Source organism: Rhodnius prolixus, unplaced genomic scaffold, assembly GCF_049639745.1.
Source record: "Rhodnius prolixus isolate KJV_2025 unplaced genomic scaffold, Rpr scaffold_9, whole genome shotgun sequence".
NCBI classification, from domain to species: Eukaryota; Metazoa; Arthropoda; class Insecta; order Hemiptera; family Reduviidae; genus Rhodnius; species Rhodnius prolixus.
Window position 1 is genome coordinate 6,898,421 of NW_027411604.1, and position 27,605 is coordinate 6,926,025.

Consider the following 27,605-nt stretch of genomic DNA (forward strand, 5'->3'; position numbering starts at 1 on the left):
TTATTTTCTCTTCACTATTCATGTGATTTAATCACAGAGAATAAATAATTTTGGAATTTGCTTCTTCATTTCTATTATTTCCGAGGAACTATTGGTCTCGGGGTTATAGTGGTACGTGGATTCGACCTCGTCCAGTTCCACATGTTCAGGACATATGGTCATTACCTCATGAGAGTACGAGAGTAGACTAGGCTAGGATTATCACCTTACTCAGATTGATCATTAATCATCACCTTACTAATTTGCACCCTACAGTTTAACGTTTTACACTACTGGTTATGTTTAAATGAAACTGTTGTGCACCAAAAATTGTGCTTAAGATTTATTTTACAATGAAACAGTGTTTATACAATTCAATCTAATGAAATCGTCAATCATTTTCGAAATCAAAAGATGTGCAGCAGGCATATGATAATACATTCATTTGCAGTAAGTAGTACTACAAGTTTAAATTTGTATCAATTTAAGTAGGGAGATTAGAATTGATAAAGAATCGATATATCATAATTAATAACAGTAGGTTATACAATGTTTTAGCCATGTATAATATGAACCTACAGTGGCTATTCTTGTTTCAGTGAGTTTGCTGAGTACTGCACACTGTATTAGTTAATTAAAAATCCACCTCATCTCTTAAGATAAAGTTCATTTTTTGGGAAATTCTGTTATTTCTAAGTCATCTAACACTATGCTTGTGAAATCACAAACTGTTTCGGATTATGAAGGATTTCAAAAGATAATAAAGAATTTGGAAGATAAAGGAGAATCTGCAGTACTTATTATTTCTGGTTCCAGAGACGAAACTGGAAAAAGTTGGTGTCCCGATTGTGTAAAAGGTATTTTTTTTTTTTTTGTTAATAATAAACCGTTTTATGGTAAATGTTTTTGTTATAAAAAGCTGTCATTACAAATTGCGAAATGTGATATTCTTGAAGTATTGATGTTTTTTTTTATAGTACCTTAATGAAATTGATAATTTATCATATGTTTCAACATAATAAGGATTGATTTTAAATTAATGGTATGTTTTGCACAGCGGAACCTGTCGTTGAAAAATATCTTTCAACAAAAATCACAAAGCATTTAAACTTGGTTCGCATTGAGCTGGAATATCATTAGTAAGTTGAACATAATTTTGTCTCTTAATTTTAGTTTAAAATTTCATGTATGAATATTTTCATACTTCTTTAATTCATGAAGTTTAATGTTTTCATACCAATCCTTATTAAAAACTTCAGTTTTACAAATAACTAATTTGACATATCGTTAAAGAATTTAATTTAAATGTTACTACTAATATTATAAATAACTGGGATTTATTTATTATCGGTAATAACATTAAAATTATTAAGCGTTCCAACGGAGTGTTCCATAATTTGAACAAAACATAGTTTAGAATTCATTTCTTATATCAGATTAGTTTGTTATCTAATTTCAAACAAGAGTTCAATGAAAATATTTTCGTTCCTATTAAAGCAGTTAAGCACTGTGTAATTCGTTTAATTTAATGTTTTGCAGCTTTAAAGATCCAAAGAATCCATTCAGAACTTCTAGTAAAGTACGTCTGACCCGAATTCCAACGTTGATGTTTTGGCCAGGTATAAAACGTTTAGAAGAGAATGAATGTGGGAATGATGAATTGTTAGATTTATTTTTTGAAGACTATATTTCTTGAAGTAATGGGGTGTAAATAAAGAAATTAAAAGTCTATATTCATTTAGGAACCTTTTTATTATTTATCTTCTGTTATTACTATACAATATTACAATTAACACTTTTAATATTTATTTTATATTTTTGTATTTAAGTCGCGTCAACATCTGAGGTTATGGCGCCCGGAGGTTTTCATTGCACTGCTGGCGGCCTCCTTCTACACAGACCATCATCAGACAGTGAGCTGTAAGAAGCTCCTAGGAAAAGAAAATGCAAGAGACAGCAACTGGATTCGAACACGTGCAAGAATTGCATAATTATTTCTGCAATGAAATAAACAATTATTATTAATACAAATTAACCATCAAAGTAGGTTGCTGAAAATCGAATTAAAATTTCCTGTTATCCATTTGTGAGAAAATTTAGATACACAAATATATGCAAGAAATGTATAATCTGTACAAAGATGGGTGTACGAAATGAAAGTTGAGCAGACATCCTTAAACGGCTTGAGTTTTGTTTAATGTGAGGGTAGAGTGTAAGAACGGACACGCCATGACCTCTTGGTGCCTTCCCAGCTATCCTTAATATTGAATCCAAATTTCATTCCAATCTATTTCCAACAAACGGATATTTGATTTGCAGGATCGGGAACCAAAATTAACGAAAACCGAAATAATCGATGTAGTGTAGTAGGTAGGTTTCGATTTTGGTTTAAAATATCAGAAAAACACCATCGCCCGCTCAACCGCTTCAATACCCCAATTTTCTCGGGGTCCATTAACGCCTTATCGCCAACTTTGAGAAAGACTGTATGGTCATACATTAAATGTAATCTTTTAGTGTCCTTCATCTTAACTTTCCGCTATTTCAGATTACAATTGTAACATATGTATAGTCACGACAAATTGAATATACACTATCAGTGATTAGTGAGGAGTAACTTTCTAGTTACACACTATGGTACATGGTTAACATTGTCTTTTAGTTGAGTGAAGTCAATAGCTTGTTTATAAAAGTAAAATTTTAAATTTTCCTTGTAAAGTGAGAGCTAATTAGTTATTATCAGTTGTAGCTTTATTTTGTATTCTAAGAAGGGTCCAGCATCTTAATTGAGATGATAATTGCTCTATATGAAATTGCTAAGTTAAATTTAATAGAAAAACGTAAGCTATTTCTTAACAACTTTCGTGATTCTTTTTATTAAATTCTTTGCATCCCACGAAGCTCCTTCAATCGTAACCCGAACGCTTCAACTCCATCTTAGACTTCTTCATAAATGGTTTAAGAAGTGGAGAATTAAAATAAACATAGAAAAATGTAAGACTTATGTACGTAATTAAAATTTATAAAATTCCTTAAATTTCAATTACATCTAACAAGTGATGGATTCTCTACCTATTCTCGTAAATGATAGGTCAAACTTTTATCGTTACGAAACGATAAAAGTCCATTTGTCTCAAGTGTCGATAAGAGAACCTAGTCTCTCTCTCTCTCTAATTAAGAATCGTTCGGAATCTTCTTGACATAAGTCATCTAGCAAGATAGAATAATGCTAGTTTTCCCGTATTCATTGAGTTGAATCTCGCAGACGTACTCGAGGCTTCCAGTTTACCTGAAAATTGATGCACAATCTATTAAACTAAGTCCCGACTTATTCTTGCTCAACTTTTCGTTCTTTCACCTTTAACTGGACACAACTGTCAGCAATATCTTCTTACATATGTAAATGGGGCTCTTTTCCATGATTTTTACAACACCGGAAGAATTTAACTAACACTAGCGTTTTTATAAAGGACTAAAACACTGAATTAAATACATTATGTTTTCTAATACCATATTGTAGTGAGTGTACCACAAATAATATTAGTATTTATTATTTTAAGACATAACGAACATTTTCAATTGCATCGCCTTATATTATTATTTTTTAGCTGTTATTTGCTCATTTTATTTCTACACTCATTATTTGTCTTAAGTGATGTTTGCCTGACTTTCTTTACATAAAAAGTGCATTTCTGTGCTATCTAGCGGTGACCATTGAAACTACATTAGTAAAAGAATATAATAGTTACAAATAATGCCGCTAGATGGCATAGGGATCTGGTTTTGTTTCAAGTAAACCGCGTATAACCTCATTAACGATGTAAACGTACAAACGTAGCCGACATCTGTTTATTTAATGTTGCGTAGTGCTTTACTTTTATTATACTTCATATTCTGGAAATAGTTTCTTTGTATAATAAAAAAAAACATTTAACATACCTATATTTATAATTAAATACTTCAAAATAGCAAATTTCAGTGAAGATTCAAATGTAAATTTTACTTATTACTTAAAAATGGAATATAAGTTACGTGTTTGCTTTTTGTTCGAAAAAAAGAAGTTAATTGAGTTCGTAGTTGTATTTAAAAAACAGTACGCAAGATAAAATAAAAATGTTTTAATATGCTTTTAGATATATATTTTAAAAAAATTATAAAAAGTATAATTTTTTAAAAATAGAAAACGATATAATTAAAAATATATTTATTTTTCATTTTGATTTATATTATTTGAAGAAATTAATTAGCCTTAATATAAAAATTTAAAATTTTTGATTTTCAGATTAAGTGAACTAGAGTAGTGCCAGCCTAACTGTTCATCAATTGAAGCCCAAGAGAAAAAGACATAAAACAACTATTTAATGAAAATATACCAACAAATTTAATTAGGAATCAATTAATAAAACATGTATGTAGTTACTATTTGCTTGCCCTATATAAGTCTAGAAAGTCACCAACTTGGTTAAAAGTGAGTGTAAGGTGATCCTATATAAGTCTGGGGAATCACCAACATTGTTTAGGAATCTATAAAAAAAAAAGTATGTAGTTATTATACGCAATATGCACGTTTTTATCACAATTAAAAATTGCATGTTAAAAAAAGGTATAATTTTGTTGCTGAATAAAGAAAAACTTTAAAAAAATTATTTTATTTACTTTCCCATTTGACGTGTTAATTATCATGAAAAAGTAAAATAAAACGAAGTAATTTATAATGTTTTATTAATATTACAAAATGATAAAGAAAGTAGGTGATTTTACTTTCTGCCATCTTGGCTCCAGAGAGCATATAAGGTACTTCCCTGGAAGGGTTGGGTACGAATTCCAGTGCTAGAATTATTGTTTATCCAATGATTTTTACTTCTGTTTTTTCAAAATAAATCGACCCAACTTTTACAATCAAGCTTTCCCCTTAATATTAACCATCAAAATCAGAAACTGCAGAATTCCTGAGAAAATAGGAGACTATTTCCACTTTTTCCAATGATTTTTATTTCTTGTTTTTAAAAGTAGATAGATCCAAAATATAAAATCTACCATTGGCCTTAATATTCACGAACAAATGCAGAAACAGCAGCATTCCAGAGAAATTGAAATTACGGGACTATTTCCACATTTTCCAATGGTTTTTACTTGTTGTTTTTCAAATTAATAGGACCCATCATGTACATTCTTACATCAGCGATAATATTAACTGTCAGATAAGAAACAAGACTATTCGAGTGAAATTAGGCCAATGTATCCAATTTTTACTATGATTATTACTTCTTGTTTTTCAACCAAGATCAACCCAACATGTACAATCTAGCACTGGCGTTAGTATAAACCATCAAATGTAGAAACAGCAGCATTCTAGTAAAATTACGAGACTATTTCCACATTTTCCAATGGTTTTTATATGTTCTTTTTAAAATAGATCGACCCAAGATGTACGATTTAGCATTGGCCTTAATGTTAGCTGTCAAAGGCAAAAACAGCAGCATTCCAGTGAAATAAGGGATGATTTCCACATTTTCCAATGGTTTTTACATGTTTTTTAAAATAGATCGACCCTACATTTACACTACAATAGCCCTTAATATTAACTGTCAAATAAGAAACAGAAGTATTGCAGTGACTATTTCCACTTTTTTCAATGGTGTTAATTTCTTTTTTTTCAAAATAATACCATTAGTTATTACTTCTTATTTTTTAATATTGGCCGATCCAAGACGTACAATCTAGCATCGAGCTTGATATTAACTATCAATCACAGAAACAGCAGCATTCCAGTGAAATTTTGCTATTATTTCCACATTTTCTAATTATTTTACTTCTTATTTTTTCAAATAGCTCAAAACAACATGTACAATCTAGCATTGACCTTTGTATAAAATATAAAATGCAGAAACAACGGCATTCCCGTGATTTCAAGTGTAGTAACTGCAGGATTCATGAGAAATTAATATACTATTTCAACTTTTTCCAATAGTTTTTACTTTTTGTTTTTAAAAATAGATCGACCTGACATACCTGTCACTGGCCTTAATATTAACTATCAAATACAAAAACAGAAGTTTTTGAGTGAAATAAGAAGACGTTTTCCATTTTTTCCAATGGTTTTTACTTCTTGATATCTTTCAAATACTGAAAAAGCTGGATTCATGTTAAGAAATATATTTTTTTTGTAGAATGTTGCTTTTTCTGCACTTAATAGTTAATATTAAGGGGATTGGTAGAGTGTACATGTTGGGTAGATATAATTTAAGAATTTTGAAGCAAAAAGATAAAGAAAATGTAGAATTTATTCCTTTATTTCACAGGAATGCTGCTGTTATTGCATTTGATAGTTAATATTAAGGGCAATGCTAGATTGTACATCTTGGGTCGATCTATTTTGAAAAACAAGGTGTAAAAACTAATAGAAAAAGTAGATGTAGTCTCCTAATTTCACTGGAATGCTGCGGTTTTTGCATTTGTTTGTGAAGATTAAGGCCAATGCTAGATCAACCCTTATACAACTGTCCTGCCGGACATTTTTAATAGTAGATGTTGGTTTGATATATTTTTAAATAGGTGATGTAAAAACTAATAGAAATATTGGAATCTGTCTTCTAATTACGCTAGAATGTAACTGTTTATCTCATTTGATGGTTAATATTAAAGTTAATGCTGGATTCTAAATGTAGGGTCGATCTATTTCGAAGAAGGAGAAGTAAAAACTAATGAAAAATATAGAAATCTTTCTTTAATTTCACAGGAATGCTGCTGTTTCTGCATTAGATAGTTAATATTAAGGGGAATGCTACATTGTACAGTCTAGGTCGATCTATTTTGAAAAAGATGAAGCAAAAAGTAGTGGAAGAAGTAGAAATAGTCACCTAATTTCAATGGAATGCTGCTGTTTCTGCATTAGATAGTTAATATTAAGAGCAATGCTAAATTGTAAAGTCGTGGTCGATCTATTTTGAAAAACAAGAAGTAATAACTACAGGAAAAAGTAGAAATCATCCCTTAATTTCACTGGAATGCTGTGGTTTCTGCATTAGATACTTAATATTAAGAGAATGCTAGATTGTACATCTTGGGTCGAACTAATTTGAAAAGGGAGAAGTTAAAGTAGTGGAAAAAGTAGAAATCTTCCTTTAATTTCACTGGAATCCTGCTGTTTTTACAATTGATAGTTAATATTTAGAGCAATGCTAAATTGTAAAGTCATGGTCGATTTATTTTGAAAAACAAGAAGTAATAACTATCTCAAAAAGTAGAAATCTTGCTTTAATTTCACTGAAATGCTGCTGTTTCTGCATTAGTAAGTTGATATTAAGGGCAACGCTACATTGTACATCTTGAGTCCATCTACTTTGGGAAAGATGAAGTAAAAACTAGTGGAAAAAGTAGAAATAGTCTCCTAATTTCACTGGAATGCTTCTTTTCCTGTATTTGATGGTTAATAATAAGGGCAATACTAGACTGTACACCTTGGGTCGATCTATTTTGAAGAAGGTGAAATAAAATCCATTGGAAAAAGCAGAAATGGTTTCCTAATTATACTAGATTTCTGTTATTCCAGCATTTCATAGTTAATAATAAGGGTAATCCTAGGTTGTACAGTCTTGGTCGATCTATTTTGAAGAACGAGAAGTAAAAACCATTTGAAAAAGTGGAAATGGTTTGCTAATTTCACTAAATTTCTGTTATTCCAGCATTTCATAGTTAATAATCAGGGCAATCCTAGGTTGTACAGTCTGGTTCTATCTATTTTGAAAAATGAGAAGTAAAAACTAATGGAAAAAGTAGAAATCCTTCGTCAATTTCACTGGAATGCTGCTGTTTCTGCATTAGATAATTAATATTAAGGGCAATGATAGATTGTACATCTTGGGTCGATCTATTTTGAAAAACAAGGTGTAAAAACTAATAGAAAAAGTAGATATAGTCTCCTAATTTCACTGGAATGCTGCGGTTTTTGCATTTGTTTGTGAAGATTAAGGCCAATGCTAGATCAACCCTTATACAACTGTCCTACCGGACATTTTTAATATTAGATGTTGGTTTGATATATTTTTAAATAGGAGATGTAAAAACTAATAGAAATATTGGAATCTGTCTTCTAATTACGCTAGAATGTAGCTGTTTATCTCATTTGATAGTTAATATTAAAGTTAATGCTGGATTCTAAATATAGCGTTGATCTATTTCGAAGAAGGAGAAGTAAAAACTAATGAAAAATATAGAAATCTTTCTTTAATTTCACAGGAATGCTGCTGTTTCTGCATTAGATAGTTAATATTTAGGGCAATGCTACATTGTACAGTCTAGGTCGATCTATTTTGAAAAAGATGAAGCAAAAAGTAGTGGAAGAAGTAGAAATCTTGCTTTAATTTCACTGAAATGCTGCTGTTTTTGTATTAGTAAGTTGATATTAAGGGCAACGCTACATTGTACATCTTGAATCTATCTATTTTGGGAAAGATGAAGTAAAAACTAGTGGAAAAAGTGGAAATAGTCTCCTAATTTCACTGGAATGCTTCTTTTCCTGTATTTGATGGTTAATAATAAGGGCAATACTAGACTGTACATCTTGGGTCGATGTATTTTGAAAAACAAGAAGCAAAAACTAATGGAAAAAGTAGAAATCTTCCTTTAATTTCACTGGAATGTTGCTGTTTCTGCATTAGATAGTTAATATAAAGAGCAATGCTAGATTGTTTATCTTGCGTCCATCTATTTTGAAGAACAAGAAGTAAAAACTAATGGAAAAAGTGGAAATTTTTCTTTAATTTCACATGTATGCTGCTGTTTCTGCATTAGAAAGTTGATAATAAGGGCAATGGTAGATTGAACTTGTAGGATCGATCTATTTTGAAGAACAAGAAGTAAAAAGAAATAGTAAAAGTAGAAATAGTCTCTTAATTTCAATAGTTTGCTTCTCTTTCTATATTTCATAGTTAATGATAAGGTCAATGCTAGGTAGTAGATATTGGTTTGATCTATTTGGAAATACGTGAAGCAAAAACTGATGGAAATATTGGAATCTGTCTCCTAATTACACTGGAATGTAGCTGTTTCTCTCATTTGATAGTTAATATTTAGGTCAATGCTAGATTGTAAATGTAGGGTAAACCTATTTTGAAGAACAAGTAGTAAAAACTAATGAAAATGTAGAAATCTTCCTTTAATTTCACTGTAAGCAGCTTTTTCTGCATTTGTTAGTTAATATTAAGGGCAATGCTTGATTGTATATCATGGGTCGACCTATTTTGAAAAATAAGAAGTAAAAAGTAATGGAAAAAGTAGAAATAGTCTCCTAATTTCACTGGAATATTTCTGTTCCTGTATTTGATAGTTAATAATCAGGGCAATACTAGATTGTACATTTTGGGTCGATTTATTTTGAAGAACAACGAGTAAAAACTAATAGAAAAAGTAGATATAGTCTCCTAATTTCACTGGAATGTTGCTGTTATAGCATTTGATAGTTCATATTAAGAGAATTCTAGATTGTACATCTTGGGTCGATCTATTTTGAAGAACAAGTAGTAATAACTACTAGAATAAGTAGAAATCTTGCTTTAATTTCACTGGAATGCTGCTGTTTTTACTATTGTTAGTTAATATTTAGAGCAATGCTAAATTGTAAAGTCATGGTCGATTTATTTTGGGAAAGATGAAGTAAAAACTAGTAGAAAAAGTAGAAATAGTCTCCTAATTTCACTGGAATGCTTCTTTTCCTGTATTTGATTGTTAATAATAAGGGCAATACTAGACTGTACATCTTGGGTCGATCTATTTTGATGAAGGTGAAGGAAAATCCATTGGAAAAAGCAGAAATAGTTTCCTAATTATACTAGATTTCTGTTATTTCAGCATTTCATAGTTAATAATTAGGGTAATCCTAGGTTGTACAGTCTTGGTCGATCTATTTTGAAAAACGAGAAGTAAAAACTAATGGAAAAAGTGGAAAAGGTTTGCTAATTTCACTAGATTTCTGTTCTCCTACCATTTTGTAGTTAATAATCAGGGCAATCCTAGGTTGTACAGTCTGGTTCTATCTATATTGAAAAACAAGAAGTAAAAACTAATGGAGAAAGTAGAAATCCTTCTTCAATTTCACTGGAATGCTGCTTTTTCTGCATTAGATAGTTTATAGATAATTTTAGATTGTACATCTTGGGTCGATCTATTTTGAAGAACAAGAAGTTAAAAGTAATGGAAAAATTAGAAATAGTTTCCTAATTTCAATAGTTGACTGCAGTTTCTGCATTAAGTTAATATTATGGGTAATCCTATTTTTACAATCTTGGTCGATCTATTTTGAAAATCAAGAAGTAACAGTAAAAGTAGAAATAGTCTCTTAATTTCAATAATTTGCTTCTCTTTCTGCATTTCATAGTTAATATTAAGGGTAATGCTAGATTGTACAGTCTTGGTCGATCTATTTTGAAAAAGATGAAGTAAAACGTAATGGAAAAAGTTGTAATAGTCTCCTAATTTCAATAATTGGCTGCTGTTTCTGCATTTCATAGTTAATATTAAGGTCAATGCTAGATAGTAGATATTGGTTTGATCTATTTGGAAATACGTGAAGCAAAAACTAATGGAAATATTGGAATCTGTCTCCTAATTACACTGGAATGTAGCTGTTTCTCTCATTTGATAGTAAATATTTAGGTCAATGCTAGATTGTAAATGTAGGGTAGATCTATTTTGAAGAACAACTAGTAAAAACTAATGGAAAATGTAGAAATCTTCCTTTAATTTTACTGGAATGCTGCTGTTTCCGGACAGTTTTAATGCAACTTTTTCTGCACTTGTTAGTTAATATTAAGGGCAATGCTTGAATGTATATCTTAGGTCGACCTATTTTGAAAAATAAGAAGTAAAATGTAGTGGAAAATGTAGTAATCTTCCTTTAATTTCACTGCTATGTAGCTGTTTCTGCATTTGATAGTTAATAATAAGGGCTATGGTTTATTGTACATCTTCGGTCGACATATTTTGAAAGAAAAGAAGTTAAAACCATTAGAAAAGGTGGAAATAGCATCCTAATTTCACAGTATTACTGTTGTTTCGGCATTTCATATTAATATTAAGGACAATGCTAGATTGTATATCTTGGGTCGATCTATTTTGAAGAGTGGAAGTAAAAATCATTGGAAAAAGTAGAAATAGTCTCCTAATTTCACAGTATTACTGTTGTTTCGGCATTTCATATTAATATTAAGGACAATGCTAGATTGTATATCTTGGGTCGATCTATTTTGAAAAGGAAGAAGTAAAAACTAGTGGCAAAAGTAGAAATCTTCCTTTAATTTCACTGGAATGCAGCTGTTTCTGCAATTAATAGTTAATATTAAGGCCAATGCTAGATTGTACATCTTGGGACTATCTTTTTTGGAAAGGAAGAAGTAAAAACTAGTGGAAAAAGTGGAAATCTTCCTTTAATTTCACTGAATGGTGTTGTTTCTGCATTTAATAGTTAATATTAAGGCCAATGATAGATTGTATACCTTTGGTTGATCTATTTTGACAAACAAGAAGTAAAAACTAGTGGAAAATGTAAAATCTTCCATTAATTTCACTGTAATGCAGCTGTTTCTGCATTTCATATTAATATTAAGGGCAATGCTAGATTGAACATCTTGGTTCGATCTATTTTGAAAGACAAGAAGTAAATACCATTAAAAAAAGGGGAATAGTCACCTAATTTAACTGGAATGCTCTCTTTCTAAATTTGATATTGAATATTAAGGGAAATTGTAGATTGTACATCTTGGGTTGACCTATTTTGAAAAATAAGAAGTAAAAAGTACAGGAAAAAGGGGAAAGCTTCTTTTAATTTCACTGGAACGTAGCTGTTTCAGCATTAGATATATAATATTAAGGGCAATGCTAGGTTGTACATCTTGGGTCCATCTATTTTAAAAAACAAAAAGTAAAAACTAATAGATAGTAGAAATTTTCCTTTAATTTTACGGGAATGCTGCTGTTTTTGCATTTGATGTTAATATAAAGGCCAATGTTAGACTGTACTTCTGGAGTTGATCTATTTTGAAAAGGAAGAAGTAAAAACTATTGGAAAACGCGGAAATCTCCTTTGAATTTCACTGGAATGCTGCGGTTTCTGCATTAGATAGATAATATTAAGAGCAATGCTAGATTGTGTATCTTGCGTCTATCTATTTTGAAAGATAAGAAGTAAAAACTAATGGAAAAACTGGAAATCTTTCTTTAATTTCACTGTAATGCAGCTTTTTCCTCATTTGTTAGTTAATATTAAGGGCAATGCTTGATTGTACATCTTGGGTCGACCTATTTTGAAAAATAAGAAAAAAAAATTCATGGAAAAAGTAGAAATCTTCTTTTAATTTCACTAAAATGCAGCTGTTTCTGCATTGGATAGTTAATATTAAGGGCAATGCTAGATTGTACATCTTGGATCGATCTATTTTGAAAAATAAGAATTAAAAACTAGTGGAAAAAGTAGAAATAGTCTCCTAATTTCACTGGAATATTTCTGTTCCTGTATTTGATAGTTAATATTAAGAGCAATGCTAGATTGTTTATCTTGCGTCCATCTATTTTGAAGAACAAGAAGTAAAAACTAATGGAAAATGTGGAAATTTTTCATTAATTTCACTGTAATGCACCTTTTTCTGCATTTGTTAGTTAATATTAAGAGCAATGTTTGATTGTATATCTTGGGTGGGCCTATTTTGAAAAATAAGAAGTAAAAAGTAATGGAAAAAGTAGAAATCTTCCTTTAATTTCACTAAAATGCAGCTGTTTCTGCATTAGATAGTTAATATTAAGGGCAATGCTTGATTGTACATCTTGGATTGATCTATTTTGAAAAATAAGAATTAAAAACTAGTGAAAAAGTAGAAATAGTCTCCTAATTTCACTGGAATGCTTCTGTTCCTGTATTTGATAGTTAATAATAAGGGCAATACTAGATTGTACATCTTGGGTCGATCTATTTTGAAGAAGGAGAAGTAAAATCCATTGGAAAAAACAGAAATGGATTCCTAATTTTACTAGATTTTTGTTATTGCAGCTTTTCATAGTTAAGAATAAGGGATATCCTAGGTAGTACAGTCTTCGTCGATCTATTTTGTAGAAGGAAAAGTAAAAACCATTGGAAAAAGTGGAAATGGTTTGCTAATTTCACTAAATTTCTGTTATTCCAGCATTTCGTAGTTCTTAATCAGGGTAATCTTAGTTTGTACAGTTTGGGTCGATCTATTTTGAAAAAGAAGAATCAAAAACGAATGGAAAAAGTAGAAATCTTCCTTTAATTTCACTGGAATGTTGCTATTTTTGCATTAGATGGTTAATATTAAGATCAATGCTAGATTGTATATCTTGCGTCCATCAATTTTGAAAGCTAAGAAGTAAAAACTAATGGAAAAGTGGAAATCTTTCTTTAATTTCGCGGTAATGCAGCTTTTTCTGCATTAGATAGTTAATATTAAGGGCAATGCTTGATTGTATATCTTGGGTCGGCGTATTTTGAAAAGGAAGAAGTAAAAACTAATGGAAGAAATAGAAATAGTTTCCTAATTTCAATAGTTAACTGCAGTTTCTGCATTATATAGTTAATATTAAGGGCGAGGCTAGATTGTACATCTTGGGTTGATCTATTTTCAAGAAGGAGAAGTAAAATCCATTGGAAAAAGCAGAAATGGTTTCCTAATTTTACTAGATTTCTGTTATTCCAGCATTTCGTAGTTAATAATCAGGGCCATCCTACTTTTTACAGTCTGGGTAGGTCTATTTTGAAAAACAAGAAGCAAAAACTAATGGAAAATGTAGAAATCTTCCTTTAATTTCACTGGAATGCAGCTGTTTCTGCATTAGGTAGTTAATATTAAGGGCAATGCTAGATTGTAAATGTAGGGTAAACCTATTTTGAAGAACAAGTAGTAAAAACTAATGAAAATGTAGAAATCTTCCTTTTATTTCACTGTAAGCAGCTTTTTCTGCATTTGTTAGTTAATATTAAGGGCAATGCTTGATTGTATATCATGGGTTGATCTATTTTGAAGAATAAGAAGTGAAAACTAATGGAAAAAGTAGAAATAGTTTCCTAATTTCAATAGCCGACTGCAGTTTCTGCATTAGATAGTTAATATTAAGGGCGATACTAGATTGTACATGTTTGGTCGATCTATTTTGTAAATTTCATTTATTAACCATTAAATAAATCAAGGCGTAAAAGCTGGAATCGAACTCAGTACCTCAATACATATTAGCTTTACAGGAAACATGAGTATTCTATTGAAATTATGAGTTATGATCACTTTTTCTAATCACTCTTTCTTCAGGTTTTTAAAAAATATATCGGCCCAACATGTACAATCTAGCTTTGATCATAACAATTACTATAATATACCGAAACCGGAGCGTTCCAGTGTAATTAGGAGTAAAGGTAAAGATATTACTCATTTACACATTTTTTGAATAACATATTGAGCCATAGTTTATTTAACAATAATTGTTTCAGTGAGAATTTTAAATTTCGCGCCCCCTTCCTGTATAAAATACATTTCCAACTTCTCAGTTCTAAAATATTACTCTCAGAGAATTAAAACAAAAAAAATCATTTAACTTATAGAGCTTTTAAACAAGTACTAGATTTCAATTATTTTAATTCATAATTTTTTCAAATGTTTGACAATTCGTATTTTGGATAACACCACGTAACCTCCCTTACTCGGTCTGCTTAGTGCTCAGCTGCTCAGTAAGTGTGGTGTGGCCTGGGTCGAGGAGTAAATACGAAATAATTACCCTATTCTGGTTTTTCTACCTCTGAGTTGGTTGTGAGACCGACAGAGGGGTATAATAGAAATACGTCCTACTACGAACAAAATTACAAATATTACGAACTACGGACGTAACCTCCTTTCTTAAGATTAGTAAATTCTTAAGCCTTTACGAAGACTTATAAAAAGTAACGTTCAAGAAGTGTTAGTTCTATAATATCGAAGTAAAGTAACGAAAACCACTAGACAAGATTCCAAGACGAGGGAGATGAGTACGATAAGCTTTACTTGCTTGTACAACGAGTTAGACCTGTACATTATATTACATTAACAGTATAACTGAGGGATCATTAAATCAACAGATATAGATTTAATAAAAAGGAACCTTGTTTAATGATATTAAGTAACGTATGTAAGTATTTCATTAATTATAATTACAATTGTTTATGTATTTTGGGAGAATGATTTCATGTTTTTCTAGTAGTTGTACTTCTTATAATATAGCCAGTGTAAGAGAAAATAACAAGATGACATTGTTTATGTCATAAATTTTAGGACTTGAAAAAGGTGTGAAATATGTCGTAACCTTGGTATTTATACATGATGGTGATTTCTGAACTTGAGATGAAAACATAACCAAGCACACGTTACAATTCAATTACTTTTTCTTATCCATATTAATAAGAAAGTGTTACGATCAAGTAGATTTTAGTTGTGCAGTTTTCAACGGAAATATTTGTTTTCGATAAATGTTTTTATGAATCGTCATGTTGGGTTTGTGATGGAAATCAAGATTGGGAATTCATAGAAAATTCAAATGATATTTAGTTTAATGGCTGTTTTTGGTCAATTGAATCTGTTAATCTAACTAAAAATTTACTGAATCTGTTTTTTTGTATTTTCTCTTGACCTGCATTTACAATTTTCTGTAAACAACGTACTTTCATTATATTATTATGATCTAGAGCATGTATTAAAACACTTCTCTTGAAAAATTGATAAATACTAAAAACTCTCTGTAATTAAAACTGTCCGCTAGGACAGTTGTATAACTGTTGATCGTCAAAAACTGCACGAAAAAGCGTAACTTTGAAAAACACCCAACTTTGACCATATATAAATAATAGACTTGTATAGAGCAATCTGTACTTATGATAGAAATCGAGAGGTACTATTTCCAATTGTTAACGAATTAAGTCTCCCTAATCAAAAATCTTTAGGAAAATAGTTAATGCTCTCCAGTTCGCATTGATCTACCTACCATTCATAATGACCTCAAAATCTTTTATCCTCCAATAATTCTTTCTTTGCAAAATTATTGTTACGTGCATATCATTGTTTTCGTTTAATTACAGTTACATTTTATTTCTATGAATGATAATTAATCAATAGTTATGGATATTAAATGTGTTTCTTTAGTTTTTTTGAATTAAATGAAATAGTTTAAATGAAAAAATAACAAGATCACAATATGTATGTATCATAAATTTTAGTGCTTGAAAAAGGTGTGAAATATACCGAAACTATGGGATTTATAAATGATGGTGATTTCGGCAATTGAGATGAAAAATTAAGTGGCTTCGTAGGTAGGACTGATATGAAGTTACTATTGACGATTTCGTAACAAGAATGAAGAGGGTAGTAGTTCCTACAAGGAGTAGAATGAGAAGTACTTGCTGTAGCAAGTGGTGTGTGAACAAGACCTTTCTTTTTGTATCGGCTTCATAAGGTATGTCACTTTGCCCTTTAATTTTTCACTTTTACATTAATATCCACCAAGCACTCGTTACAATTCAATTACTTTTTCTTACCCATAATAATTACAAGGTGTTACGATCAAGTAGAATGTTATTCAGTTTTCAACGGAAGTATTTGTTCGATAAATGTTTTTTAAAAATCTTTTATTTTGAGGGCAGCATACTTATTAGTGCATCCACCAAACTAAATTTATTTCAGGTTATTGTATGGTAATCTGGAGCATCTTTATTATTTCGTTGTAAATGCTGCTGCTTGAGGAGACATCTGTAATTATTGCAGAAACCATGGGGTACTACTGTTACAATTGTCAGTGAATCCAGTCTCCTTAATGACAGTCTTTTTTGTTTCAGTAATCCGTTTGCAGTTATTCTAGTGTTCAATCAGAGCAATGATTCAAGAGCTGAAAAAATAAAATTTAATTTGAGAATTCTTCTTTCCTTACTTTAATTACAGCTGGTATTGATTGAATATTGGACACATTTAAAAAATAAATAAATGTAAAACGCTGTATTGAATAATCCAAAAGATAGGTTGAGAGGCTTTGTTCTAGAATGGATTTCGAAGTCTTCCTGTGGTAATGGTAAGACAAAATTAATAGTAAATTTTCGGTATCGAGCTGAGCGAAGTTTTAAGCTAGTAGTAAGTGATATTGTCATCCGATAAAAGTTTGACAGCAGTGCATTTAAGTACGAAGTCACCTTTGAGCCAATCTATTATCCCCTTCAATGTATTTTCAGATTAGCTTAGAGTAATTGCAGAAGATTGAAGTCTTACTGTTGATTGATGGATACAATAGATTAGCATGGCTGAGGAACAACGTTAGATTTTTTGACAACATTTTACTCCACATCTTCAATTTCTTAAATCGTTAGTTTTTATTGATTTACTTATGGAATTTTTAGTTAAATTACTTATAAATCGTGAAATATAAATACATCTTTGGGGATTTATTAAGAATTTTCCTCGCTTGTTTTACCAATATTATTGTCCCATAATTATTAAAATAGATTCTTAAGATTGGTAGGTTGTATTATACATAGCTTGTGAAGAGAGTGGAATTTATTAATGTATTATTTTGATATTTGCTCTGTTTAAATCAAAGAATAAATCAGAAATTCAAGTCCTTATATCTAACTTAAAGAAATTCCATACATTCTGTTCTTCCTTTAAAATTAGGAATGGAAAAAAAGACGTATTAAAAGCATGTCAGTTCTATCTAGCGGCGATTGCTTAAGCTAGAATGATGTAATTATAAAGAAAGTAGTTCCAATGATTGCCGCTAGGTAGCATGAACATGTACTTTGACACTATTAAAATGAACTCTAAGTAACCTCCTAACGAAACAACCGTCCGGTATGTAAAAAGATTATTCGGTTTTATCCAAATATAGTGTTTATCTTGTAGCGAAGTAATAATTTGCTTTATTTTATTAAATGTTCTTCACCCACGGTGATAAACATTTTATATCGTCAGTATTTTAAAAAGAAGTTTTCCTCTAAAAAAAGTTTCCATGTTTAAAATCACTGTTTACCTCATAATTTGATGTTTATTTATTTATGATTGATAGTTATAAGTTGATACAGCTGTAACTAACTCAGTGAGAACTTTAAATACCTCAGAAAACTGATTGTATTATCTATTTGCATTAAGCGATAACTTCCTGGGGAATTAAAAAACTTGTTTTTGCATCATTACTGCGTTAAGGACTTCTTGCAGGTAAGCAACTTTTTTTGTGTACACTTTTATTTTTAATTGACCTCAAAATCTTTTATCCTCCATTTGGCGAAATTCTTTCTTTGCAAAATTATTGTTACGTGCATGTAATTTTTTTCGTTTAATTACAGTTACATCTATTTATTCTTATGAATGATAATACATAAATAGTTATGGATTATAAATGTGTTTCTTTAGCTTTTATGAATTAAATGAAATCGATTTGAAAAAAATTGAACTTGAAAAATAGTTTATTTTGGTTGACAAACTTAATAAACTAATTATTTAAATTTATGGCAGAGTGTAACTTGACTAAAACAAGTTTAGTACAACGTTAAATTGCAACGTAGGAGTCATTCATGTAAAAATAATGTTTCACAATGCTACGAATACGTTTCTAAAAAATTGATCTGTTCAACAAATTTAAACTAAAATTTCTGCATTCATATTTGATATATTTCTTGAATTCTTGAAAGATACAAATTTATCTTAAAGTCATTACTTTTTGTCTATATATTTGTAAATTCCAAAGTATAAATTAATGTAACCAATAGTGATCATTTCACAGCATTCTTTGTGTGTTGTTGTGGAATTCTATAATAGTTTAGAATCAATTAGTAGGCTGGACAGGTAGCTTTGATGACATTCTATCCAGTGCATAGCACATTTCAACATCGTACTGTAAGTACATATTTATATTTATTAGCATGTTCTCGGTAATAGTTGAAAAAGATATCTGTATATTAAGTTATCTAAAGATAAATATTAAGTATTACAGTTTAAATTAGATACTTAGTAAGTGTAATGATTTGTCCACTACCAAATTAAAAGTAGCAAGTGCTTATAATTTCTGACATCTTTGGGCTTTAACCAGCCACATGATTATTTTTACAGATATTGTAAATTATTTATTTATAAATTTTAGTGTTATACAAAGTGAATTAAAAAAAAATGTATATTTTAATTTGTTATCAATATAGCGTGCTATAAATGACAGAGAGCCCTATCTAGCGGAATGGTTTTTAAACTAGCAAAATAGTTTCATATTTTGCTGCTAGAGCGTGTGGGCATGTCAATTTTCATAATTGTATATCAACTCATATAAATCACTTGTCCCGTCCTGATTTCATATTTAACGTCGTGTTAAAAAAAATTTATTTTAGGCAATTTAGATTGGTTCATTTTGGTAAACAGTAAATCATTATAGGCTTTCACTCTATGGATGTGTCACAACAAACGTCTCCTGCAATCTAAGATCTTCATTTTAAGTTTCTCTCTCTCAAAATTAAGCCCTATATTTGCAAGTGAGTGTACATTTCATTATATTGTAAGATTAAATACTTACTATTATCTTATTAATTTTTAATATAAAATAATGTACTAATAAGTGTAATTGTTGCTAGAACAATTAAAAGCCTTTACTTTGGAATAAACATCTTTATTTATTAACGTATTCAAAATACAACAAAAAAATGTCATAAACAATGGTAAAAAAATATATAAAATTTATACATAATTTAAGTATAAAATAAAAAATTAGTTCCAAAAAAATCCGTCGAAGGGCATTACTTATCGCACAGGTGTAAAAATAGTTCTAGAAATAGCCACCAGGTAACAGTGCTATAACCTTCCTCTATATATACGGGAACAGCACAAATTCTCGTCAGTACGACTTGAGTAACGCAGGTGTGTAGGTTGCTCTGTCGCTCTAAACATATCTTATCTAGTCTAGTCTAACATTCATCACCTCTCTCCCACAGAATCATGATGTTGGGTAATGGTAAGGGAGATGTCGCTTCGACGGTCGGGAGAACAACTATTCTCTAGATTAGAGAGGTAAACTGGAGTCTAAGTAAGATAAGTAGTATCCAACGTCGGGTCAAAGAGTACGCAGTTATTCTTAACTTCCAAAGACGCTACCTGAGAGAGAATAATGAAGCTAATGTTCTACAAAAATAAGGAAACTTTAAGTGCAAAATTGGTTGAAAAACAAGTAAGTTCTTAATCTTACATAAAATTGCATGTGCATGGCTGGAACACCTCCAAGTTCACTAGTTTTCTGTATTCCTATATTCTAAATATTTCTGTGCAATATAAAGTATAAATGATAAATCGCTTTTAGCTTCTACTTTTTATTCTTCATATTGCTCCCCTTCCTCTGGAGTCTTTATAAGTTTAATTATTTATATTTCACAGAAAAATTAAGATGTTTAAAACAATTTTTCCCCGTACGTATTCGATAAATTATCAGATTTTTCTCTTAAAATTATGTATAAAAGGGATGATGTGTTCGGTTTGTTATGTTTAAGGAAAAGTTTTATATTTAAAGAAAATTTCAATTCGTAAGTTGTGACGAGTTATTCGTGAATGCTCACAACAGAATTCGTTAGTACAGCTCAATAGTGCATCGACTAAACTAAGTTATGTTATTTTTGAAATTTGATAAAGTTTGTTTAAGATTGTGTAAGGTTTTATTTTTAGATTTATTTCCGCTTAAAGTTCATTAATCATTTTTGACATATATGAGATATCTTTAGTGTCACATTCCTTCCTAATTGCACCATTTCATTTCTATTCTTATGTTTTGGAATATATTTAGCTGTTATTTTCAAGTTTTATTTCTATAATAACTTTTAGTCGGTATTGTAGTCAGGTTCAGATTGTGGTAACACGTAATCGCGATTCATGACTAAATTAGCCACAAGTAGATGAACGTCTAATGAAAATGTTATGGTTTTTTTAAAGAAATAATCAATTCTTTAGTTTAAACATTGTCTTCTTTATTTAATTTTCATCATATACATAAATTGTTATAGATGTTTTTCTCGGGCTTCTTAACATGCTAGGAGAAACTCCTTACAACATTTAAATTATTTTAATCACAATGAATAATGATTCTTTAGGTAAAACTCAGTAAACATTTTAAATAATTGAATTACAATAAATATTGTTGATTTTCAGAATTAATTCTTTTGATACCAGAGTACTGCCTGCTAAACTGTTCATCAATGAAAGCCCAAGCGAAAAAGGCGTCGTCATCAAAGACATCAATCCAATGTGAATGTTTCAACAAACATTGGTTAGGAATCTATAAAAAAAAAGGTAAGTAGTTATTATTCGTAATATGCATGTTTTTATCAAAATTAAAAATTGCATGTTAAAAAAGTAATAATTTTATTGCTAAATAAAAAGTCTAAAAAAATTTTTTTATTTGTTTTACCATTTAATGTGTTAATTAATATTAATATGAAAAAGTAAAAATAAAGCGAAAAAAGTCTTAAAAAATTATTTTATTTATTTTTGTATTTATTCTGGTAAATAATATAAAAAAAGTAAAAATAAAACGAAAAAATTAATAATATTTAATTAATACAGTTCAAAATGATGAAAAACTAGGTAAAAATAAAAAAGATAACCTAAAAGGAAGGTTACAGAGTCTAGGGAGTGGTAGAAGTAAAAAAGGAAGCCTAGAGGAAGGTTAAAGACAATGGCCGACCGACAGTGTCGTGAGAGTATGGAAGAGCAATAGTCAGCTGGGCGATCTAGGAGGCTACCGATCAGGTGAGTTTGTTGGCCGCCATCTTGCTCTGGGAGGCTATATAACTAAGTTCGCTGGAAGGGCGGGGTAGGGTGGGGAGAACCGTCGAAGCGACAACATCTCCCGACATCATGATTCTTTGAGAGAGAGGTTGTAGGATGTTAGACTAGACTAGATAAGAGATATGTTTGGAGCGACGAGCGATCTACCCCCCTGCATCACTCAAGTCGTACTGACGAGAATTTGTGCTGCTGCCGTATATATAGGGAAGGTTACACCACTGCTACCTGGTGGCCACTTCTGGAACTACTCTCTCACCTGTCTGATAAGTGGCGCCCTCTGACGGATTTTTTTGGAACTAATTTTTTTAAATTATTTTTAAGTTTCTCTGTTCCTTTTAAACGTTTTTTAACACTTTTTTTTCTGTATTTTACTAATTTATTAAGTATTTTTTCATATCATAGGATGTAAAATAATACTAAGACTGTAAAAAAAAAAAATAGGCATGCAATAAATATCTTTTTTAAAAACCTAATCGTTTTTCTTTGTTCTCCTGTTCTACAATACTTTTTTTTACAAGTCAATAAATCATATAATACAAAAGATAGTGACATAAACATGCAAATTACAAACATCGAAATAAAATATTTTTTTAGTAATTGATTCATAACATGTTGTTTGTACTTACTCATTTGATCGATGTTTGAACTTTTGTCGTGAACACTTCACTCTACCCCCATCACCCACTAGTCTATATATAGAAGAAGGTTATAGAATTGCTAATTGAAGAGTAGAAGAGTAGACCTAATTAAATTAAACTACTTCTTACATTTTTTTACGTCTTTTTTGCATGCTAGACTTTTGTATTATATTTTTAAATATGTAAAGAAATAAATAAAATCAGTTATTTAAATTAGAGGTTTTCCTTTATTCTGGCAACATCGTCTTTTTCGTATTGATGAAAATTTCAGCAAGCAATGAACAAGTAATACTGCATTTTAATGTTGAACTAAACCTTCTTTGAAGGAAACTAACATTAACTTAGTTTAACTTAGGTTTTATAGAACTGCAATCTTTTAGTAGGCGAAAATTAATTAAAATTTCATGATTACTTTTTTCATGAAATCAAAAGTATTAATTTGTCTGGATTTTTTTTTCTTGTTAACATGCTTTAGAAGTAATATATAATAGTTAAGACTACCTGAAGTAGAATTCCACAAATTATCAGGGTAGGTTCCAAGATTGCCTAATTTGATTCATGAACGAAATGTAGAAATTAGATGTGAATCACCTCAACTTATATGGGAGTGCTGCTGGAAGTAATGAAGGACCATGATCAAGAATAGCCAGCGAAGGGCAGAAAGGGTCTTTGAGCGAAGGCACTGGATGAAGAGAAAAACATACTACATTTTAAAACACAACTTTTATATTGAAACCTTTCTAATGCAATTTTGATATTGATACATAAGATGAAGTTGAGGCATAGCCTCTAAAACAGTCCACTATATGGGACCCAAGAGTTCAAAATGAACAATTAACATTGCAACAGAATAACCAATTTTGAAGATATATATATCACATGGAAGTTGAAATGTTGTAATGGAGATTCAATCTAAGTAAGCTTCATAATCAAACTTATAATTAATATTATGTTACAGGTTGGTATTACATAATGTAAAGCCAGGACAAAAGTAGTTTGGCACTTCCCTTGAACATATATAAGACAAACCGAACATATTATCACTTTTATATATAACTTTAATAGCATAATCTGATAATTTATCAAATACCTATGGGGCAAAAATTGTTTTAAACATCTTAATTTTTTGGTGAAATAATAAATAATTTAATTTATAGAGTCCAGAGGAAAGGGAGCAAAATGAAGAGAAAAGGAGCTAAAAGGGACTTATCATGTATACTTTTATATTGCATAGAAATATTGAGTACAGAAAACCAGTGAACTTGGAGGTGTTCCTGTCATGCTCATGCTAATTTATGTAAGATTAAGAACTTACTTGTTTTTCAACCAATTTTGCACTTAAAGTTTCCTTATTTTTGTAGAACATTAGCTTCATTATTCTCTCTCAGGTAGCGTCTTTGGAAGTTAAGAATAACTGCGTACTCTTTGACCCTGCGTTGGTTACTACTTATTTTACTGTGACTCCAGTTTACCTCTCTAATCTAGAGAATAGAGCTCTCCGACCGTCGAAGCGACATCTCCCTTACCATTACCCAACATCATGATTCTGTGGGAGAGAGGTGATGAATGTTAATTAATTATTTTAATCTGACAATTTATCAAATACCTATGGGGCAAAAATTGTTTTAAACATCTTAATTTTTTGGTGAAATAATAAATAATTTAATTTATAGAGTCCAGAGGAAAGGGAGCAAAATGAAGAGAAAAGGAGCTAAAAGGGACTTATCATGTATACTTTTATATTGCATAGAAATATTGAGTACAGAAAACCAGTGAACTTGGAGGTGTTCCTGTCATGCTCATGCTAATTTATGTAAGATTAAGAACTTACTTGTTTTTCAACCAATTTTGCACTTAAAGTTTCCTTATTTTTGTAGAACATTAGCTTCATTATTCTCTCTCAGGTAGCGTCTTTGGAAGTTAAGAATAACTGCGTACTCTTTGACCCTGCGTTGGTTACTACTTATTTTACTGTGACTCCAGTTTACCTCTCTAATCTAGAGAATAGAGCTCTCCGAACGTCGAAGCGACATCTCCCTTACCATTACCCAACATCATGATTCTGTGGGAGAGAGGTGATGAATGTTAATTAATTATTTTAAGTTTCTCTGTTAGGTTTTAAATGTTTTTTTAGCAAATCCTTTTGTATTTTACTGATTTATATGTATATTTTTCGTATAGTAGAATGTAAAATATGAAGTCTATGTAAAAACAAAATAGGTATGCAAATAAATATTTTTTTTTTCAAATTAAAGATTTTTATTTATTCTCCTACTAAATAATACTTTTCATTTTCACTTTTAGTCAAAAAATCATTTAATAAATACGATAACGATGCAAACATGCAATTTACATATACCTAAATAACACATTTTTTTAGCAATTGATTCATAAAAGTGACTGTAATTTAACCATAAAACAATGATATGCACGTAACAATAATTTTGCAAAGAAAGAACTTCACCAGATGGAGGATAAAAGATTTTGAGATCATTATGAGTGGTAAGATCAATGCGAACTGAAGAGCACATATTAATTTATAAGATTTTTGATTGGGGAGACTGAATTCGTTGACAATTGGAAATTGGACCCCACGATTTCTGTCAAAGTACAGATTGCTCCATACCAGCTGCTATAGCAGTCTTTTATTTAGAGTTTTTAGTTTTTATCAATTTTTCAAGAGAAATGTATATATGCTCTCATTACACATACACACACACGAAACTTGACGTGAACACTGAATAAAATTCTACTTGATCGTAACACCTTTTAATTATTATGGGTAAGTAAAAGTAATTGAATTGTAACGAGTGCTTGGTGGATATTAAAGTAAAAGTGAAAAATTAAAGAAACAAGTGACAAAGATAAGCAAAATACCTTATGAAGCCGATACAAAAAGAAAGGTCTTGTTCACACAGCACTTGCTCCAACAAGTACTTCTCAATCTACTCCTGCTTGTAGGTACTACTACCCTCTTCATTCTTGTTATGAAATAGTCAAAAACCATTACCAGCGAAATATAGAGCTAGTAACTTCTTATCAGTCCTATCTACCAAGCCATTTGATTTATCATTTAAATTGCCGGAATCACCATCATGTGATTTGATGTGATGGTATTTGGTATAAACCTTACAACCTTATCGTACTCATCTTCCTCGTCATGGAATCTTGTCTTGTGGTTTTCATTACTTCACTTCGATATAGAACTAACACTTCTCGAACTTTACTTTTTCAGGTCTTCGTAAAGGCTTAAGAATTTACTAATCTGATGAAGATCAGGTTACGTTCGCAGTACATAATAATATTTGTAATTTGGTCCGTAGTAGGACGTATATTTATTAAATCTCTTATCGGATTTGGTCTTTCAACCTTCTCAGATGTTGAATAACCAGATTAGGGAAGGTATTTTGAATTCACTGTACTCCCCTGACCGCACTGCACCTACTGACTGAGCAGACTGAGTAAGGGAGGTTACGTAGTGTTATCCAAAATATTAACGAATTTTCAAACATTTGTAAAAATTATTAATTAAAATAATTGAAATCTAGTACAAGTTAAAAGGATTTTTTTTAAAAAAAATTCTGTGCTAGTAATATTTTAGAACTGAGAAGTAGGAAATGTATTTTATACGAGAGAGGCGCGAGAATTTAAGTTGAAAACACAGACATTGTTGCATTTTCACTGCGAAATAACTATTAAGTAAAATTTGAATAAATATGCGATTCCAATCATTTAAAAAATGCGTAAATTAATAATATCTTTAAAGGAAAACTTTTAATCAGCATAGAACATGCAATATGCTGGTATATTCAAGATTGTGAATGGCTTTCTGTTTGCATACATATTTCTAATACAGTAGACTCTCAGAAATCCGGATCGGCCTAGTCTGGACTCTCGGTAGTCCGGATCGATGATCTTGAATTTAAAAAAATAAAATTTCTTGGAAATAAAAACGACAAAACGTTGATTTGATATAAGGTAACTTATATGCATGGCACGCAAATAACCCACATTATATAAATGTTATGTACAGTAGTTTGCATCGTCGGGCGCTCTGTGTTTCAGTAAAATTGACGAGGCAGTTCAATGAAATCGATGGAGAGGAGTTTAAAAACGAATAAAAAGTCGAAAAAGAAAATGTTCTTTCACTGTTAATTACAGTACTAGTGTACAATATAATACAGAACAGCAGCTTACTGTTAATAAACGTTAACACATACAGTATTGTCATAATTGTTCGCCATAAAGACAGAAATCATCAGTCATGCTAACCTCCGGGAAATCCGGATTTTTCGAAATCTGGACCGGCCGGCCGCCACAAAAGTCCGGATTTCTGAGAGTCTACTGTACTTAAATTTCTATCCGTAGCAGAAACACATCAGTTTTTATTAAACAGAAACTTTATGAAATTGGTTCATAATATATATAATTGAATTAACGGAGAATGAACGATTCTACATTAAAATAATCAATGCATTATAGGACATACAAGTGGCCCAGATTGGATTAGTGTATTAATAACTAAGACAGAGATGGAATGTAAATACAGAGTAGCCCAGAATTTGAAGTTACGATTGCAAAATTAATGGCGAAATAAGGAGTATTCATCTTGTTTGACTAGAACGATTGAGATTTCTGGTTTATACTATTGATAACTAAGGAAGTTACAATTGCAGAAATTATGGAAAAATGTTTTTCTTCATTATTTTGCTACCTTTCTCATTCTATTGTTCAAAGAACTAGAAGAGAATTTTTTATTCATCCCTCCATTTTTCAGACGTAATTGACGTTACGTATACATTTCAGACGTATGTTTAAAGAGTTTTTAAACTTACATGCGTACACTTAAAATGCATCTAGTATCAACTCTCTTGGAAACATGTCAATTTGATAAACACCTCTAATCACATCAACTCGTAATTAAAAATAAAAGTATACACAAAAAAAGTTGCTTACCTGCAAGAAGTCCTTAACGCAGTAACGATGCAAAAAACAAGTTTTTTTTGTTTCATAGGAAGTTATCGCTTAATGCAAATAGATAATACAATCAGTTTTCTGAGGTATTTAATGTTCTCACTGAGTTAGTTACATCTGCATCAACTTAAAACTAAAATTAAAAAACATCAAATTATGAGGTAAACAGTGATTTTAAACATGGAAAGTTTTTTAG

The 27,605-nt window shown here is 30.4% G+C and overlaps 1 protein-coding gene and 2 long non-coding RNA genes across 16 annotated transcripts in view; 2 read left to right on the forward strand and 1 right to left on the reverse strand.

The window, feature by feature from the left end:
- Positions 1-24,480, forward strand: part of LOC141454592 (uncharacterized) — a 319,464-nt gene extending 294,984 nt beyond the window's left edge. The window contains exons 1-7 of one of the 14 annotated variants that reach the window (XR_012458803.1): positions 14,656-15,138; positions 16,220-16,455; positions 16,835-18,200; positions 18,766-18,878; positions 19,405-19,501; positions 19,958-23,994; positions 24,109-24,271. This is a non-coding gene — a long non-coding RNA (uncharacterized lncRNA). Of the gene's footprint in view, positions 1-14,655; positions 15,139-16,219; positions 16,456-16,834; positions 18,201-18,765; positions 23,995-24,108; positions 24,272-24,339 lie in introns of those variants that run through there. The other 13 variants (XR_012458797.1, XR_012458795.1, XR_012458798.1 and 10 more) reach the window with 13 other exon arrangements.
- Positions 150-1,716, forward strand: LOC141454589 (thioredoxin domain-containing protein 17-like). Its single transcript, XM_074129024.1, has 4 exons — positions 150-429; positions 579-836; positions 1,037-1,118; positions 1,519-1,716. Exons 2-4 carry the CDS (start codon positions 689-691, stop codon positions 1,673-1,675), a joined length of 387 nt encoding a protein of 128 aa, XP_073985125.1. The 5' UTR covers positions 150-429; positions 579-688; the 3' UTR covers positions 1,676-1,716.
- On the reverse strand, positions 20,953-27,338 carry LOC141454593 (uncharacterized). The gene is made up of 4 exons (XR_012458807.1): positions 25,313-27,338; positions 24,267-24,497; positions 23,751-23,981; positions 20,953-23,117 (listed from the first exon to the last, which is right to left on the reverse strand). It is a non-coding gene; the product is annotated as an uncharacterized lncRNA (long non-coding RNA).
- Between the last annotated feature and the right edge of the window lie 267 nt (positions 27,339-27,605).